The 17,283-nt window shown below is 38.3% G+C and overlaps 1 protein-coding gene across 1 annotated transcript in view; it reads right to left on the bottom strand.

Moving 5' to 3' along the window:
• The window catches only part of ECPAS (Ecm29 proteasome adaptor and scaffold), a 105,944-nt gene extending 89,554 nt beyond the window's left edge, over positions 1–16,390 (bottom strand). Inside the window, 8 exon segments of the mRNA XM_007936772.2 lie at positions 471–552; positions 4,782–4,921; positions 7,169–7,337; positions 11,554–11,703; positions 12,807–12,925; positions 14,464–14,580; positions 16,216–16,360; positions 16,362–16,390. Of these exon segments, the coding sequence (XP_007934963.2) occupies positions 471–552; positions 4,782–4,921; positions 7,169–7,337; positions 11,554–11,703; positions 12,807–12,925; positions 14,464–14,580; positions 16,216–16,360; positions 16,362–16,390 (951 nt within the window).
• Positions 16,391–17,283: the final 893 nt, after the last annotated feature.

The raw sequence follows: 17,283 nt of genomic DNA, 5'->3' as shown, positions 1-17,283 counted from the left end.
GAACCCACAACTGTGGCTTCCAGCCAAGCAAAAGACAGGCATATGAGTTGAACATTTACCTGAAGCAGATACACTCCTTGGAGAGAACAATCACGGGAGAAAGAAGGGCTGCTTATGCACCAGGAGACAGCTCAGGGGGCAGGAGGGCATGGAGGGATGGACACAGGGAGGAGGTAACTATCGGGAGGAAGTGGGAGGGGAGCTGTTGCATTGGGGCAAATTGTGGTCAATGTCATGAGACAAAATGTATGTGAACTGCTGTATGAAAGTGAATTTGCTCTGTAAATTTTCACCCAAATCACAATAAAAATATATATGAATAAATAAATAAATTAAAGAGCACTATTTCTTACAGCACAGATTCAGCTTCAATCAAAACAACTAAGAAAAAAAAATATACAAACATACACCGTTCATATTAACAAGATACTTTTTGACAATGGTGTGAGAAAATAAACAAAACAACCTACCTCTTTTGTCTTCAGCGGTATGTCTCCAAGGTACACCTTATACATCTTATTAATGATGGCAGGATTATTCCAGTCAATTAAGCTACAAAAAGTTTCAATACAACTTGTTAAAATTATGGGGTTTTTCCCTCTAGTTTAAATGACTGCAAAAAATCATAGTCCCAATATTTGCTACCAAGTGAAAATGTTACAAACACACTGAAGAGACAGGCAACTGACAACAGAGGAGAAGGAAAGGAAGGGGCCCAACGTCTATCAACATCAGTCCCATTTGGGCCACAGAAGGAAACTGGCCTGTGTTCCTGTCTAGGTGGGCTGTCAGGGCCAAAGTCACGAAGGAGTACAACCCAGCAGAGCTATGGGACACCCTGAGCAGGGCACGATTCTGAGATACTGACTTCTGTTCTAAATAAAAGAACACTATGATAAAAAAATATTAATAAAAGAACCACTCAGAAGCTCAAAAATGATTTTTTTTAAAAAATTGTTTTTTAACTTACTAAAGTTACAACCCAAAGAAACTTATAAAAAGGCCAGTTGCCACTGAGTTGATTCTAACTCATGGCTACCCGAAGTGTGTCAGAATAGAACTGTACTCCACTATTCAGGTTTTCAATATCTGATTTTTCTGAAGTAGAATGAGAGATTTTCTTGTAAGGTACCTCCAGGTGTATCTGAATTTCCAATCTTTCAGTTAGCAACTAAGTGTGTTAACCATATGCTCCACCCACTCTCATTTCTCTAATACTATGTCATGATTCCCAGGACCCTCTCCTTCCTTATCTACCAGCAGACGCTTAAAGCTCTGACACCTCCTTCCACACAGCAGACATGCTGCCATCCTTGTTGCTATTGTTACTAGCTGCCAAAGTCAGCCCCTAACTCATGGCAACCTCGTGTATAAGCTCAGACTGTTACGATCCATAACACAATGTTATGATGCTACTTTGCCTTTCAGATCCAGGTCTTTTTTTACTGGGTGATTTTTCCAGAAGCAGATCACCAGACTTTTCTTCCTAGTCCATCCCAGTCTAGAAGCTCCACTGATACCTGTTCACCATTACAGCAACATGCAAGCTTCGACTGACACAAGGGCAGTGGCTGTGCACAAGGTGCGCAGGCCAGGAAGCAAACCCTGGTCTCCTGCGTGGTAGGAAAGAACTCTACTACTGAACCTGAATGCCCACCGTGCCACTAAAACCAAAACTCCAACTCACTGCCATCGAGTCAATTCCGACTCACAGTGACCCCTCCATGGGTTGCCAAGGCAGCATCTCTATGGAAGTAGATTGCCCAGTCTTCCTTCCAAAGAGTGGCTGGTGGGTTTGAACCACCAGCCTTCTGGTTAGCAGTCAAATATGCCTTAGGCACTACGCCACCAGAGCACCTAGGAGGATATAATATGACTGATGATTGGCTCCCATCCCCTGGAGCAGGCTCAGCCATGTTATTAGCCTAGCAACAATGAATCCTGCATTTCACTACACGGCTGCGCCTGAGGTGTTAGCATGCTGCTTTCCGGGGTTCTGTTTCCAAGCTCTGCTCTATTTTGCACACACAATGTTATAATGCTACTTTGCCTTTCAGATCCAGCTTTTTTGTCATAGTTTATCCATCTACCTCTTCTGTGGCTATCCCCAGACACTCTACAATTGTATTTGAATTAATAAAGCTAACTGTCACTGTTTCTTCTAGAAATCTTCCCATCTTTCCACTTCTAGTTTTCTCATTATGTTTGTTGTAAAAATTCAGAAATGAATAATATAAAAAATAAAACTGCTTATAATCTGCACCACAAACCACACCCCTTCTCTATTCCTCTCAATAGGAAAACCACTAACTTTGGCGCTTGGGTAAAGAAATCAACAGGCAGATGTATCATTTTAAGAGATACTCTGAAATATTTTTATTTGTCAAAATGGGATAAGATCTACTTATTGTTCCCTATTCATCTTTTATTTTAAAATGCGCACACTTTTTTTAATTGTGGAAACGAAAAACTAATTAAAACACTTCAGCACCACATTTGTATTTCCAACAATCAAATCCACTATATAGTGTAAAGAACAGGGCCAGTTTAAAGACAATGAAAATTTTTTAAGTAAGAATTTTTGACCCTTCAAAACCAAATTCTCTCAAAGGGATACCAAAAAGACTCAGTCATAAGCACCTAGAAGGAATTTTGGAGTTGGGAGGAACATTAAGTATATCTAGTCCAACTCACTTATTTTACAAAGCCTGAGATTCGACCAGACCAGGCGAGTCTCCCCAACACCTGCCACTGGAAAGAGGTGTGTCCAGCATTAACCCCGTGCTTAACACACTGCCCTCGTGTTGTCTCACATGCCTTCTAGCGGGTAAGCCCTTCCCTGCCACCATGCACTGTTTACACTTCAATAAGCAACTAAGACACAATGAAGCTCCTTTCTTCATTCTGGTACACACACTCGTATCTGTGTTCACAGAGAGGGAAAATTATAATATATGCAACCTTACCATACACACAATTCCACTGTCTTCTAGCATACTACATGATTAGAGGCATTAAAATATATTCAAAAAAAGAAATATAGGTATTCCCTGCTTTTTGAAAGTTCACTTAACGCCGCTTCGCTTTTACAGAAGACCTATACTAGTACCTGTTTTGGCTAGGCAAAAGAAATCCGAAGAGAATTTTCACTTTCACGTGAAAGGGGAAAGGCGACACTAGCATTCAGCGTTTGTCTTGCAGCGAGCTATGAAACATGCAGGGCATACCCTGAGCAAGAGTGGCATTGCCAAGCCTCTTCCGCAGAATTACAGTCAGCATCTTGGCATCAAGCTGCTATAGCTCTGAACTGTCTCTGTGAACACTGTACGTTAGTGTTATTTAGGTTTTATGTGTTATTTGGCACAATTTGGTATGTTATTTTTTGGGTACGGGAACACTCATAAACTGTTCCCGTATAAATTAATAGTAATTGCTTCTTCTCTTTACACCATTTCTGCTTATAAAAGATTTCACAGGAATGCTCTACTTTAAGAAAGCAGGGGAACCTGCATCCCTAATTCTATTTTTTTAACCAAATAACTATACTTTCCATCTTCTTCTTTGGTCTGGGCACATGTCGTTTTTCATATTTACAATCAGTACACATACCAGTTATATTCTGCTTTATTCATTTACCATTACTTGGGGGCTAATTATATCTTACTATATATGTATTTCAAGGAGATATGGTAGCATGGTGGTTAAAGCATTGGGCTGCTAATCAGCAAGTCAGCAGTTCAAACCTACCAGCTGCTATGCAGGAAAAAGATGAGACAGTCTGCTCCCATACATATACACAGCCTTGGAAGTCCTATAAGGCAGTTCTACTCTGTCCTACAGGGACACTATGAGTCAAAACCAACTCAATGGTAGTAGGTCTGGTTTTCTTTGGTGTATTATTTTTATAATTATATTGGCAGACATGCAATATTCCATAAAGCTACAGACAGCAATTTAACTCTTTCTCTATTATTATATATTATATAAAGTACTTCTACTTTGGTATGATGATAATGATATAATCAGCAGATTCGTAACATTTTTCTAAGTATAACCTTTTTATATTTTGAATTATTTCCTTAAGGTAAGATTCAGATAAGAGTATAAATATTCTTATGATTCATAACTTACTATAAACTGCATTGTCAAAGTTATTTCCATTTATAATGCCAGTCAAGAGATATAAGAGTAGTAGTTTTAACAGAAATTTACATGGATGTAGTAACTGACACAATTTTGTTTACCAGTGGACATAAATTGGTATATCATTGTTTTATTTTGCACTGATTTGATTTCTTATGCAGAATATTTTTATGAGTTATTTAATACCTGTATTTCCTCCTGTATGAACTAGGATCTATTCAGTACCCTTTTTCATAGATGTAATTTTCTGTTTCAAATGGATAAACTGTAATATATACATATTCTTTCTTAAAAGCAATTATCAAATGATTTGAGATAGAGAAGGATCAAAAATGAGTAACTCCTGGGTTCTGATTATTTCTTTTAACATTCGTCCATTAGCTTCATTTTTCTAGCCAAATATAATCATTTCCCATGATTATATTCCTAATCCATTCCAGTTTTAAGTTGTTTCTCCAAATGGCTTTTCTTCTTTGTCTTATACAGAATTCTGCTCTTAGCAAACTGTATTATTATGAGTTTCCTGGGTTTATTTTATCAAATATCTCATTACACAAAGTCCTAAAAGAACAAAAATGTGCTAAGTGACCTTTTAGAAGTCTCTTTTCAATTGTGAACATTTAAAAGGACGTAGTTACCTTTGTTTGCTTTTCAATTCCAGGTCCGCCGCTGTTGCTACACTATGGCGTGTGTCACTAGAAGCAATCACCAGGTGGAGAACAGCTTCAAGTTCAGGCACCTGTTCAGCTTCTATGAATTTCACTATACCCAGTTTGCACTGTAGATAAATCAAGGGAAGGAGAAACAGCAGTACGGTAAACAATGAACATCCACTAAAAGCATTGTTCAACAATCAGTGTGATCACAAACCAAGGATCAATAGTAACAGCAGCAGCAGCTCTTACACAGGCCTATGATGTGCCCGCCATGGACTACACTAAACCATACATACTCATGATTTCACTTAACCCTCACAAACTATGAGACAGGTATTATTATACTCATCTTTCAGATGTGGAAACTGAGGCAAGGCTTAAGAGGTTCAAAGCCTAGTAAGTGATAAAGTGAAGATTCAAACCCAAGTCTCTCTGACTCCAAGACCAGTGTGACACAATGCCTCTCTACTTAGTTTACAGAGCCTCTAGAGCAACAAAGCCTTGAATTCCAAATGTGAAGCCAACAGGTAAGAGCAGTACATTAGGAATAAAGTGCTCCCTAGATTCCTAGGATACTGACATCCCACGGAGTTTCACTCTGTTGTTAACATACAAACCTGCTAAATGAAAACTTAAACCTGTATTTTCAAATATATGTTATTAAATGCAAATGAATTTCTAGTCAAACATTTAGTCTACTTGACTGGTTGAAATGAATGCTGACTAAAGGGAGAAGCTGCTTAGAAATTTACACCACATGAAACGACTATGAATTTCACTACAGATAACTATTTAGGACAAACATCCCTGAAAATTAAAATTTTATCTTCACCTTAAAAAAAATCCATTATATAATAATTCTTACACATATAAACAATGAATTAGTAAATAAGGATGCAATTAGAAAACATTCAAACAGATGATAAAACACTTGCCTCAAATTTGTACTTAAGTCACAAGAAGGACAGTCTTTGAAGTCAAGAATACAAAGAGATGCACCAAAAAAGGTGCAAAGAGAACTGAAATGACACAGACATCCATCAACAAAGACAGCTTTAAAAATGCCATAGAGTTTCCATACAAATTACATGCAGACACTTAGGAAGATTTAGGGGAAAAGAGCTTTCATCCATGATACTGTTCATTCTGGCAAGAGATTATGAGATTGACAAAGGGCATAAAGAGGTCCTTGAAATTAGGAAACTATGACCAACAATACAAAGTTAACGATTACTCTCCAGTACTGTTATAGCCTTAGGTGTTGGGCAGACCTAGGTTCAATCCCCTAGCACTGGGAGCAGACCTTGGTGAACTGAGTTAACCTCTCTAAGCCTTTCATCCCTTTCACAAAATAGGACTCACAACATCTATACCCCATGTTACCATGAGGATTAAATGAGATGATGTATTTAAAGTACTCCATACAGTGCCCACCACACAGCTCACACTCAGTTAAAAGTAGCTTCTCTTACTATTCACCTTTCTTACACAACAATTGTTTGAGGCCAAAAAAAAAAAGACCTGTAAACATGAAGTAAATCTAATCAATCGTGACTCTCACTACACAAATCTTTCCATAAATTTGTGAAGGGCAAGAATTCCTTTCCCCCTTGTCTCTTTTTCCCTGTCTTGGGAACCCTGTTTTCATCAATGGCCACTTATATTCCCAAAAAGGAAGGGATCAAATCATTTAGACTGCCATGGAGAGATAAAGGAAGGATTGGAGACTAACCCATGTTGCATGAATTCCAAAATAATTACAAACTGATCTCATCTGTTCTTCCCTAATGACACAGACACAGTGAGGCACCTTCTCTGTAGAGCACCAGTCATTTTTAAAAGCTGCTCAGAGAACATCTGTGTCCTATTTAAATCCTGAATAAAATTCTTAATGTCCATTTTTCAATTCCCAAGAAGAATATAAAAGGGAGTCATGCTCCCCCCCAACACTGTCACTTCCGAAATACAGGGGTTCTTCACTTAACACAAAATGTAGCCCTAAAATGTTGAGCAGGATAAAACAGGCTGTAATATAACTGAGCCAAAGGAGCTAAGTGATTATTAAACCTATTAATTAAAAACTAAAATAAAAGAAGTTAAATACACTCAATGTATAAGGCAGTTGTTTTGCATCTGAAATATACAAGCAGACCACACAAACTACAGAGCATGTCCCACTACCCCCTCTCCCTCAGGCTTTACCACACAACTGACATGGTGAAGAGAACACATTATGTCAACTGCTCCTTTCAAACAGCATTCACCGAGGCATGAATAAACTAGAATCATGCTACGCATGCTTTCAGGAACTTCATGGGGGCAAGCGTACAGAGTCAAGTTCGATTACCAGCAAGCCATGAGTATGATACCTGTTCCAACTGCTCAGGTGTCCATGGGTTATCACCAATAACTCGTTTTGCTGCATAAAAGCTCATCCCTGGAGGAGGCTGTGGGATTCCAGAACCTCCCCCACTGTTTGAAGAAGAACCCTGTGCTGAAGATGAGTTCTGGCGACTCTGAGATTCATTTAACACATATCTGAAAAGGAATAAAATTTTATCCTCTTTACAAAAATGAATGAATACAAATGCATATGTAGAACTTTCACAGATAAAGGATACTTTCTCCCATAGTATTTTTCTAGAAAAATAAACATTTGAACTTAAAATTTTATTATAAAGAAAAATTTTAAAGATATCTAAAAATACACCTACATCTTCAGCAAATTAATACCAATAATGAATACATACTGTTCACTCCCAATCTATAAACTATTGTTCTACAAGTGACTATGGACCTACTGCATTTTGAGTTTGCAATTGACAAATACAGAGAAAGCTTTGTTGCCCAAAGGCCTAAAAATGAACAAAAAAAGGAGTGGGGCATAAAGTAGGAATGTCAAACAAGATAAGCATTAGCTTTTCTCCTTTTATGTTCAAAGACTTTGTACCTACTTATTATTAATTTATTGTCCTATTTCATTTTTAGCTCCGATAGATTAGGAATAAGATTTCTGGTAAATTCATTTTGACGGAATTAAACTGCTATTTCTCACCTACAAAAAGGAAATTTTTATATAAATTTTCATTCAAGTTCCTTCAAACTCTAAAATTCTATGCTGATAAGTTCCATCATCATAATAAAATAATTTTTATAAGAGTTTTTAAAAAACAACCCTTGGAGCCTGATGGCAGAGAAAATTATCCATAGTACTTATGAGCCATATTCACTCAAATCTGACGCTCACTTATTAAAAAAATGCAATACCCGTTAAGGAATCAATTTAAATTTTTACATAATTCTCATCAGTAAGAAAAATGTAAGGAATCACCAGCTTGAATGTAAGGAATCATCATCATTAGTAAGCAAATTCTCATCAGTAAGAAAAATGTAAGGAATCACCAGCTTGAGTACATTATGCTCCTAAATTAAATTTAGATTTCAAAGTTTACTTACCAAAGCTATCACCACCTACCAATTTTGGCTCTCCCCTAGTTTAACAACTGTAAAAAGAGGTTTTCATTTATTTCTGAGTTACAGCCAAGACTGGTGACTTAAGTCAATCAATCAGTACCTACTGAACATCCAACACTGTGCAAAACATCACATTAAGCACAGGACAAAGAATGTAGTATGGTGCAGTGAATTACTTGGTGTGGCTTTTCTAACCATGGTCTTTGTGACTTCTAGCACATTACTAGATGGAACTATGAAAAAGTAAATGTGGCCCACCAAGGGAACTGGACAGCTTATTAGTAAAGTAAGAAAGATACGTGGCACCCTTGTGGTGGTGGGACCATGGAAATAATGGTATGGAACCCTAATGTGGAGACTGGTTAGTTTTGCCATCTCGCTAGGATTAAAAGGAACCATCTTAGAGGCAGAAAGGAAGGACCTCACTACCATCAAGACAGAGAACAGCTGAGAGCAGAGCACATTTTTGGGCCCAAGATTCCTGAGCTGAGGACAGAAGAGAGAGAGCAGAGACCATGGCAGCAGAACCAAGAGAGAGGCCGGCAGGAGACCAGGCAGCAGGCCCACCAGCCCACAGAGCGTGACAGCTGAGTGCCTTTGGGCAGACAGCTTGCTGGCACCCTTATAAGCAGAGCTAAAAGAGCTTTTTAATATTTGTTCAATCAGAGAGCAGACCAAGAAGCCGAGGGCCAAAGAGAGTCATGCCTTTGGACATGGCTGAGGCAAAGGTGTCTTAATTAAAGAATTGTATCCTGAGCATTCCTGAACCTGAATTGTAATCTATAACTTCTCTAACAATCCCATAATCATGAGTATTGTCTGTGAGTTCTGTTTGGCCATCGCAACGAATTACTGAACCCAACAGAGAAGCAGTGGTGCCATGGGAGGGAGGGCTGGCATCAGAGTTGGTAAAAAGGTTGGATGGCGGTGGCATGTCCGACTTCCACCTCACAGAGATCAGCCTTGGGCTGCTGATGGTGATTCTTTCTCCCCCTCGTGCAGTTAGAGGCGGTCAGGAGATGCCGTCCCAAGTCCTTTTAGCAAAAAGCAAGTGTAAGACTGAGTCCCTGCTATCAGGAGCAACTTGAGACAGTAATAACGCACACGTGTCAATATTTGACAACATATTTTTCAGATGACAGAAACTGCAGAGACTTAAGAGATGATATGACAGAAGTGATGGGAGTGAACATGGACTGTTTGGGCCACAAAATAAAACCAACTAGAGGGAGAGGAGGAAAGCACAATGAAGGGGAAAGAAATCGTCAAGTACTGACCATTGTGAGTCTGCACTGAGGGCAGACGGCACAAGCCGACACGCCACGCTTAGAGTGTATGTTACATTTTTGATCAGGAAGAAAAATGACAAGAGCAACACGTTAGAAATTTTTATAAAATAAAGAGGAAAAGACACAGAAGAGTACATGAAATGCATGTGTATATGTTATAGCTGAAAGTGACAGTCTACCGATTTTAAGGTGTCAGCTGATGAGACCTGAGTTTTAAAAAGGCAACTCTAAGATAGCAATGTTCACTGAAGGATTCGCAACAGCCAAGCGGTGGAAACAACCCAAGTGTCCATCAACAGAGGAATGGATAAACAAAATGTGGGGTTTACATACAATGGAGTATTGTTCATCTGTACAGAGAAACAAAGACTGTAGCCCTCCAACACCCTTCAAACCTGGAACAACTCACCCCCAGAGATCATCTTGCAGCCAAACAGGTCCATAAAGTGAAGAATACCACTCCTAAGGAGCGTACACCTCAGAATAACCACCATACGAGACCACAAGGGCAGCATTTGCCCAGAAACAAAGCTCAAAGGGCAGGAAGGGGCAGAAGAGGAGGAGGAATGGAAAGAGAACCCAGGGCAGAAGCAGAAAGAGTACTATGAAGTTGATAGAACTGCAACTGATGCTAAGACACAAAATGTGTACACATTGTTCAATGGCAAACCAATCTGCCCTGTAAACTTCTACACAAGTCCCAATTTAAAAAAAAAAAAAAAAGAGCAAGACAGAAATGAAGCTCTGCTACACCTGTGATATGGATGACCCTTGAAAACCCTGTAACTGCAATGAGTCAGACACAAAAGGAAATTACTGTATGATTCTATTACCTGTGATGCCTACAACAGGTAAAGGCATGGAGACAAAGCTTTATGAGTGGTCACCAGGGGCTGAGAGGAAATGGGAAGGAACTGTTCAAGGGGTTCGGGGTTTCCCTTTGGGGTGACCAAAAACTTCTGGGAACAGTAGTGATGGATGCACAACATAATGAATGTAATTAATGTCAATGAATGATAAAAAGGTTAAAAGGGCAATTTTTTGGTTATACGTATTTTGTTGTTATGTGCCGTTCAATCAATTCCAACTCATAGTGACTTTATGCCAGAGTAGAATTGCCCCATAGGTTTTCCTAGGCTATAATCTATATGGAAGCTCTGTTGGCGTAGTGACTAAGGCATCTGACTGCTAACCAGAAGGCTGGCAGTTCAAACCCACCAGCCACTCCTCAGAAGGAAGATTGGGCAATCTACTTCTGTAGAGATACCACCTCAGAAACCCAAGGAGGGGTTGCTATGAGTCAAAATCAACTCGAGGGCAGCGAGTTTGGCTTTTTTTTTTTTTTGTAATCTATATAGAAGCAGGTATTAGGTGTTTTCACCCATGCTGCTGCTGGTGGTTTCAAACCGTCAACCCTTCCATTAGCAGCTAAGAGCTTAACCACTGCACCACTAGGGCTCCTTATATATATTTTACCATAGTATTTTTAAAGTAGAAAAAGAAAACCATAACAAAGGTTTAAAGAGTAGGCAGTGAGGAAAAAAATCATGATGAGCTAAAAACAGATCAAATTAGATGGCAGCAGCAGGAATGGCTCCAGGACATCAAAAAAAGGAAGAAGAAGAGCTTAATAACTAACCTGATACTGTGGCAGCAAGGAAGAGGAAAGCTGGAGAACACTTGTTCTTTTACGTCTACTTGGGTAGAAGAATCATCACAGTACTAACAGTAATTAAAGAAGGAAAACTGTTTTTATACGGAAAGACAGATTTCAAGATTGAAGCATTGAGTCTGAACTCCCAACAGCAACTCTGCCACCTGTTAAGGCCAATAAGCAGCAGAGTAAGAGTTCAGAAGAGGCCAGGGCTGCAGCTCAGGGCTGAGACTCATGCTATTACAGTGAGAGCCGAATCGTCTAAAGCAGGACTTTCCCCACGAAGTAAAAGCAAGTGAGAACCAGAACCAGGCTGGTTAGTTATTTTGTAACTTACCCATAAGGCATCAGAAGGACATCGAGCATGAAGTCCAAAAGCAGCTGCACGGTCTTTGGTTTCTCAGCAAGATTAAACGGAGAAGCTGATTTTGATGATTCCACAGGGTATTTCATGTGAAAAAGGGTTGGTATTAAAAGATGCATTAAGCTGAAAAAACAATTACATTTATTGCAACTACATAAAAAATAAGTTTGTATACATGCAAATAACAGACAAAACAAAAATCACACAACAAAAACCGGTAGCTTAGTAATAAGAGCCATCCATTTTCAATACCTTTAATTCACAAAGCCCTGATCTAGGGACTGCCCTAGAGTTGGTTCTGACTGAAAGTGCAATATATTGACTGATTATTGGCATTTAGCCAGGCTCATCTCTAAAAACACTTGAATGAAAATGAAACTAATATGAGCTCAATAGTAATATCTGTGTTACCATAACAGGTTCTATATTAAATCTTAGGTAAACTTCAATTTGTAATATGCTCTTTCAATTAAATTTTTCTTTCTTGTAAAGTTCATTAAAATGAAGTTACTCTAAATCTAAAGAAATAAAAAAATCTAGTCAATATTTTTAATGCAATATTAAAATTTTTACTATGCACACTGAAGTAACACAGCTTCAGTAATTCCTTCTTTCACTATACCTTTTGATATTCTTAAAATACTTGAAAACAATTTTACACAGTGATTACAATGTTTATTCATTTTACTTGTAAACATCTTCTTTAAAAAAACTATGCTCTGAAAAATGGACCAAAACCATTATTTATCTTATCTTTCCTCCATAATTTCTATACTCATTGTATGATTCTCATCAATAACGAACTTTTGGTTAACCCTAGAAAGAAAAGATGTGTAATCATCTAAACCTTTTCACCTCTCTAGTCCCCATATTAATCCAACGAAGTGCTCTGTTTCTTGACAAAATTGCTCTGGAATTTTATATCCTCCAAGATAGAAATGTCTCCATGAAAAGTCTTTTGTAACTCTAATGTTTGCAATCATTAGCTGCTTCAAAATAATGGCCCAAAATATACTACTTTTGCACATCTTTCAACTGTGTTCACATCAAGAAATTTTATGACATTTAACAGAACAGTAACTCTGAGGTATCACAGAACGTGCAACTGTTTGTCAACTGAAAGAGCTCAAACCTTCTTATTTGCCCAAGTAAAACCAAACATGTGGGACTATTTCTGAAAGGCATCTGCTGACTCCTGCAGGTAGGGATCATTGGGGAAACCATACCTATCCTGCTGCGGCTGGGGCTTCCCTTCCATGGCAGTAAGGAGCGTAGGGGCAAGCTCACACTGTTTTTCCACTGGCAGGCGAGGATAGCCCATCTTAACGTAAATTATAGTAAAATTCTAACGCAACAAGAAAAAAGCAAATGAATGTGAAAGAAATTATGATTTCAATGAAAACCTGTGGTTTATAATTTAAAGAGTTATAGCTGTAACAAAGAGCTCACAAACATGAATCATCCTCTCCTACAAGGTTATTACTTGAGCAACTTCTATGTGTTAGGGGAAGAATTCCAGTCCCGTCGTAATTTTTCAAAATGTTTGCTTTAAGATGGGCTTCATATGAGGAAGCATGACCTCATCCAAAGCATTCATATTTGCCATTATTTGTCATTGAGAAGGAGAGAGTAATCATTTGACCTATCAAAACCTACACACTACACATAAACATCAGATCTCCAAGAGCTGCATACATCCTTACAAACTAGGAGGAATCTGGCTTGTTAAATCCTAGGTGGCCATTTCTCAACTACAATAGTCCATATTCCTCAACTCCAAGAACACATGGATGATGAACCAAGGGAAGCTGAGTGCTGTGGAAGTGTTTGTATCACTATAATCCATGGAAATGCCACATTTCAAGCAAACCTATAGATGCATATCCAGAGTTACACATAAGATAAAGACATGATTTGCTTTTTTTAAAAGGATTTTTCACTTTAGAATAAGCTTATAAGATTATTCCTTTAAATAGGCAAAGTTTCACTGCACACACTGTTTCTATTTGCGTAGAGCAAGGAGCATCTGTAACAGAGACAAGCACAGACAGGATGCGAGCACAGACTCAGGCCCATGCTACACAACTCTCTTCTCTCTATTCACACTGTTCCCATATAATCTTTTACTAAGAAGCAAATCATTCTTTTATAGAGCAACACACCTGATAGGTCATTTCACTAATATTCCTTGTTAGTTCCAAAGGTTTGTGACTATGATGTTAGATAAAACCCAACAAAACCCTAACTCTGCCTCAATGCTAGAAACTAAAAGGGTCAGGCAAAGAACATCACCTGCCATCACACAGCATCAACATTTTTCACATTTAATTTTCATGAAAATATAACTTGATCCAAAATGTTTAATAGGAATGCTTCTTACTTGCCTCAGTTTACTCCAGTTTTGGAAAAAAAAAAAAAAGCATATCTTTTGAATACATACATCAGAAACTTAGAATTTTTTTTTTAATTCTAACCTTCGTATCTTTTCCTGTCCTTTTACCCTTTTTTTCCATTATCTTTCACTCATGCCCATGCTACATAACCCTCTTCTCTCTATTCAAACTGTTCCCATATAATCTTTTACTAAGAAGCAAATCATTCTTTTATAGACCAATACACCTGACAGGTCATTTCACTAACATTCCTTTTTCCAATGCAAATACCCATTCATTTCCCTGTTGCTACCATTTCCTTTAAAGGTGGTATTTCCTTGGGATTGGTACTCAGTAGAAAAACAGTCAATTAAAGAAAAAAACATCTCATGTTTCATTTAAAAGTATTCCAAAGTAAAATTCTAAACCTGCCAATATACTGACAATTTCTAATAAACATCATGAAAGCAAACTTACGTCAAGGCAGCAAGTATTTTAAGGCAACACTCACTGTGACAAAGGACACTGCAGCAGGGTCCTGGTACTGAACCAACAGTGTCTCTACTGGGAGTTGTATTTTGGGGCGGCTTTTTATACGCTTATTCAGATGGACCAACAGTTCCATTACCTAAAATATGGAAAAGTATGGATTCAGGTTATCAATCATACCTGAAAACAAACTCATTTCTCAGCTATTATTTATTCTAGTGTATAGTAGCTACTTGGTTTTTTATTAAAGGATGTAAACTTGACATCCCAGAAAGAAGTATACAATATCAGAATCTTATTCAACATGCTATCCCAAGAATCCACGTACCAGGATTTTACTAGTGAATATAGTTTTACAATGTCCTTCATTAAATCAAAATGGAGAACTAAGATAGGCCTAAACAGAGGCATAGTCCCCAAGAGACAGACCTGTGAACAAATGATGACCACATACCATGGATATCACAGAAAGAAAGATGCACAAGATAGTGCAGGCTTCCAGAAAAGAAAGGAGTGTCAGATCAAGGACTTCATGGATGGAGGAAGTAACAGGAACACTGAACTCTGAACACGAAATGAATTTCAAGCAGAGAATCTGCTGTAAGATAGTACAGAGGTCTAAAAGAACACGGCATACTCCATCTGACTGAAGCACACAGTGGTAAGAGATAAAAGCAGAGGCCAGACTATACAGGACTCAGGTACAATACTGAGAAACCGTTACTTTATTCTGAAGATGCACTAATACAACTAAAGAATTTTAAGAAACAACAAGCTTCTTCTCCTTCATGTGGGAAAAAAAGAGCTAAAATAAAAGATGACAAGGCAACAACTTCCACAGACAGAAAAGTATAGAGACTGACTAATGGCCTCAATCTTAGTATAATAGGTCAGATTATCTGCTGAGAAAAGTAAGAAATTGGGCATTGGAAAATAAGATTTAGAAGGCCTTGTTTGAAGCTTTAGATCTGTAACCTGACCTAAACTGGAGGGCCAGGCCTACACTATTCTCCATCACTTCTGAAATATATACCCTAGCCTCAAAACAGGCATTAAGGAGAGCTGAAGGGGTGTCCAGGGAAAATGACAGCAAAAGCGCAAAGGAATACAGAGCAGGAACAATGAAACAGGTACAATAAGTTTAAAAATGAAAATAAATCTATAATCAACGTTCATTAAATAACCAATAATAATAATAGTTAACATTTATCAAGCAGTTTCCACGTGCTCGGCACTCAGGCACAATATGTACATTCCTTCTCCCATGTGGTTCTTAAAACTACCAGTGAGGTAGTACTGTCACTCCCATTTTACTGATGAGGAAGTAGAGGCCCAGGAAAGGTAAGTAACCTGTCCAAGGATACTGAACCACTACGTGGCAAAGTCAAACACACGATGATATCCTTCCTGCACACATAACAGATACACTCTTTCCCCAGTGAACTGAAATCAGGACACAGAACCCCTCTCAGGGCAAATCTCCAGGAGGCCATCATTATTTTCACTTGTAGGGAAATCAAGTCCCTACGTGCCAGAATAATTATCCTAAATTATTGATACCTGGCACTGATGGCAAGTGCAAAGCTGCTGCTAAGTGGACCTGTGCTAAGCATACAAAAGCTCCTTGAGTGAATTAAGAAAGCTGGTCCTAAGACATACTCTCCATTTAGAAAGGTCATAATAAGGATCATAAACCTAGATTTCAAACAATGAGAAAAGAAAAATCATTTTGTAATATATATCCGCAATGTCCCAACTAGCCCAACATACTTACCTTTTTCCGTACTCCCTCTTGGGTGCTAGACAGTTTGAGCAAAACAGGAGGAAGGAATTTAGATATAATATTCTGTAACTGTTCATCTGTTTCAGCATGGCCAAGTCGTAAAAAGACCCGCTCCAGCTGATCTGTAATACAAAAAGAAAAAAAGAGAACCTAGCAACTCAAACATCACCAAGATTAATTATTTTTAAAGTTTAATGCTTTATTTCTGTATCACAGATCCTTTAATCAGAGATTTAACCACAGCTAGACGATTTTGACATAGCTATGAAATACTAGGTAATTCTACTGTCTTACAACTGCCCTGGTCATGCCAAAAATAACAAAACTGTATCATACCTACAGTTTTTCCAAGTGACTTGAATAGTAGGAAAGATCGAAAACTCTTGAAGGTACCTTCTAAACCTAACTAGCACAGCAAGGCAGAACAACTTTAATCAGAAGTCATGGATAATACATCTTTGTGAAACCATCTTACTGATGAAGTTTCTCCAAAGACAGAATCCTTGCCCATTACTACATTGGGGTTATCTAACAAGAAAGTGAGGAACAAGTTTCCACCAAAAAAGCCAATGTGATAGAAATATGTTAAACACATTTACCTGAGGTAGATACACTACTTGGAGAGAACAATCATGGGAGAAAGAAGGGCTGTTTATGCACAGGGAGACAGCTCGGGGGCAGAAGTGCATGGAGAGATGGACACAGGGAAGATATCGGGAGGAAGTGGGAGGGGAGCTGTTGCATTGGGGTAAATTGTAGTTAATGTCATGAGACAAAATGTATGTGAACTGCTGTATGGAAAGTGAATTTGCTCTGTAAATTTTCATCCAAATCACAAAAAAAAAAAAAAAATGTTAAACACCCACCATGAGGATGTTCTCAGCAAAACCAAACTGCAACTGACTATAAAACAAGTAACCCTCCTTCTTCGAATACACTGCAAGATTATAAGAATGGAAAAGGCAGAGGTGAAAGGGAACCTACAGACTTAAGGATTACATCAGCCAGTGCAACTGACTGGATATTTGCTACTACATAATTATGGTTAACATTTTAGGT

Source organism: Orycteropus afer, unplaced genomic scaffold, assembly GCF_000298275.1.
Source record: "Orycteropus afer afer isolate SDZICR_OR568_19922 unplaced genomic scaffold, OryAfe1.0 scaffold00037, whole genome shotgun sequence".
Lineage (NCBI taxonomy): Eukaryota > Metazoa > Chordata > Mammalia > Tubulidentata > Orycteropodidae > Orycteropus > Orycteropus afer.
The sequence above is the reverse complement of the archived record's forward strand: the minus strand, read 5'-3'. Positions and strand labels throughout refer to the sequence as shown.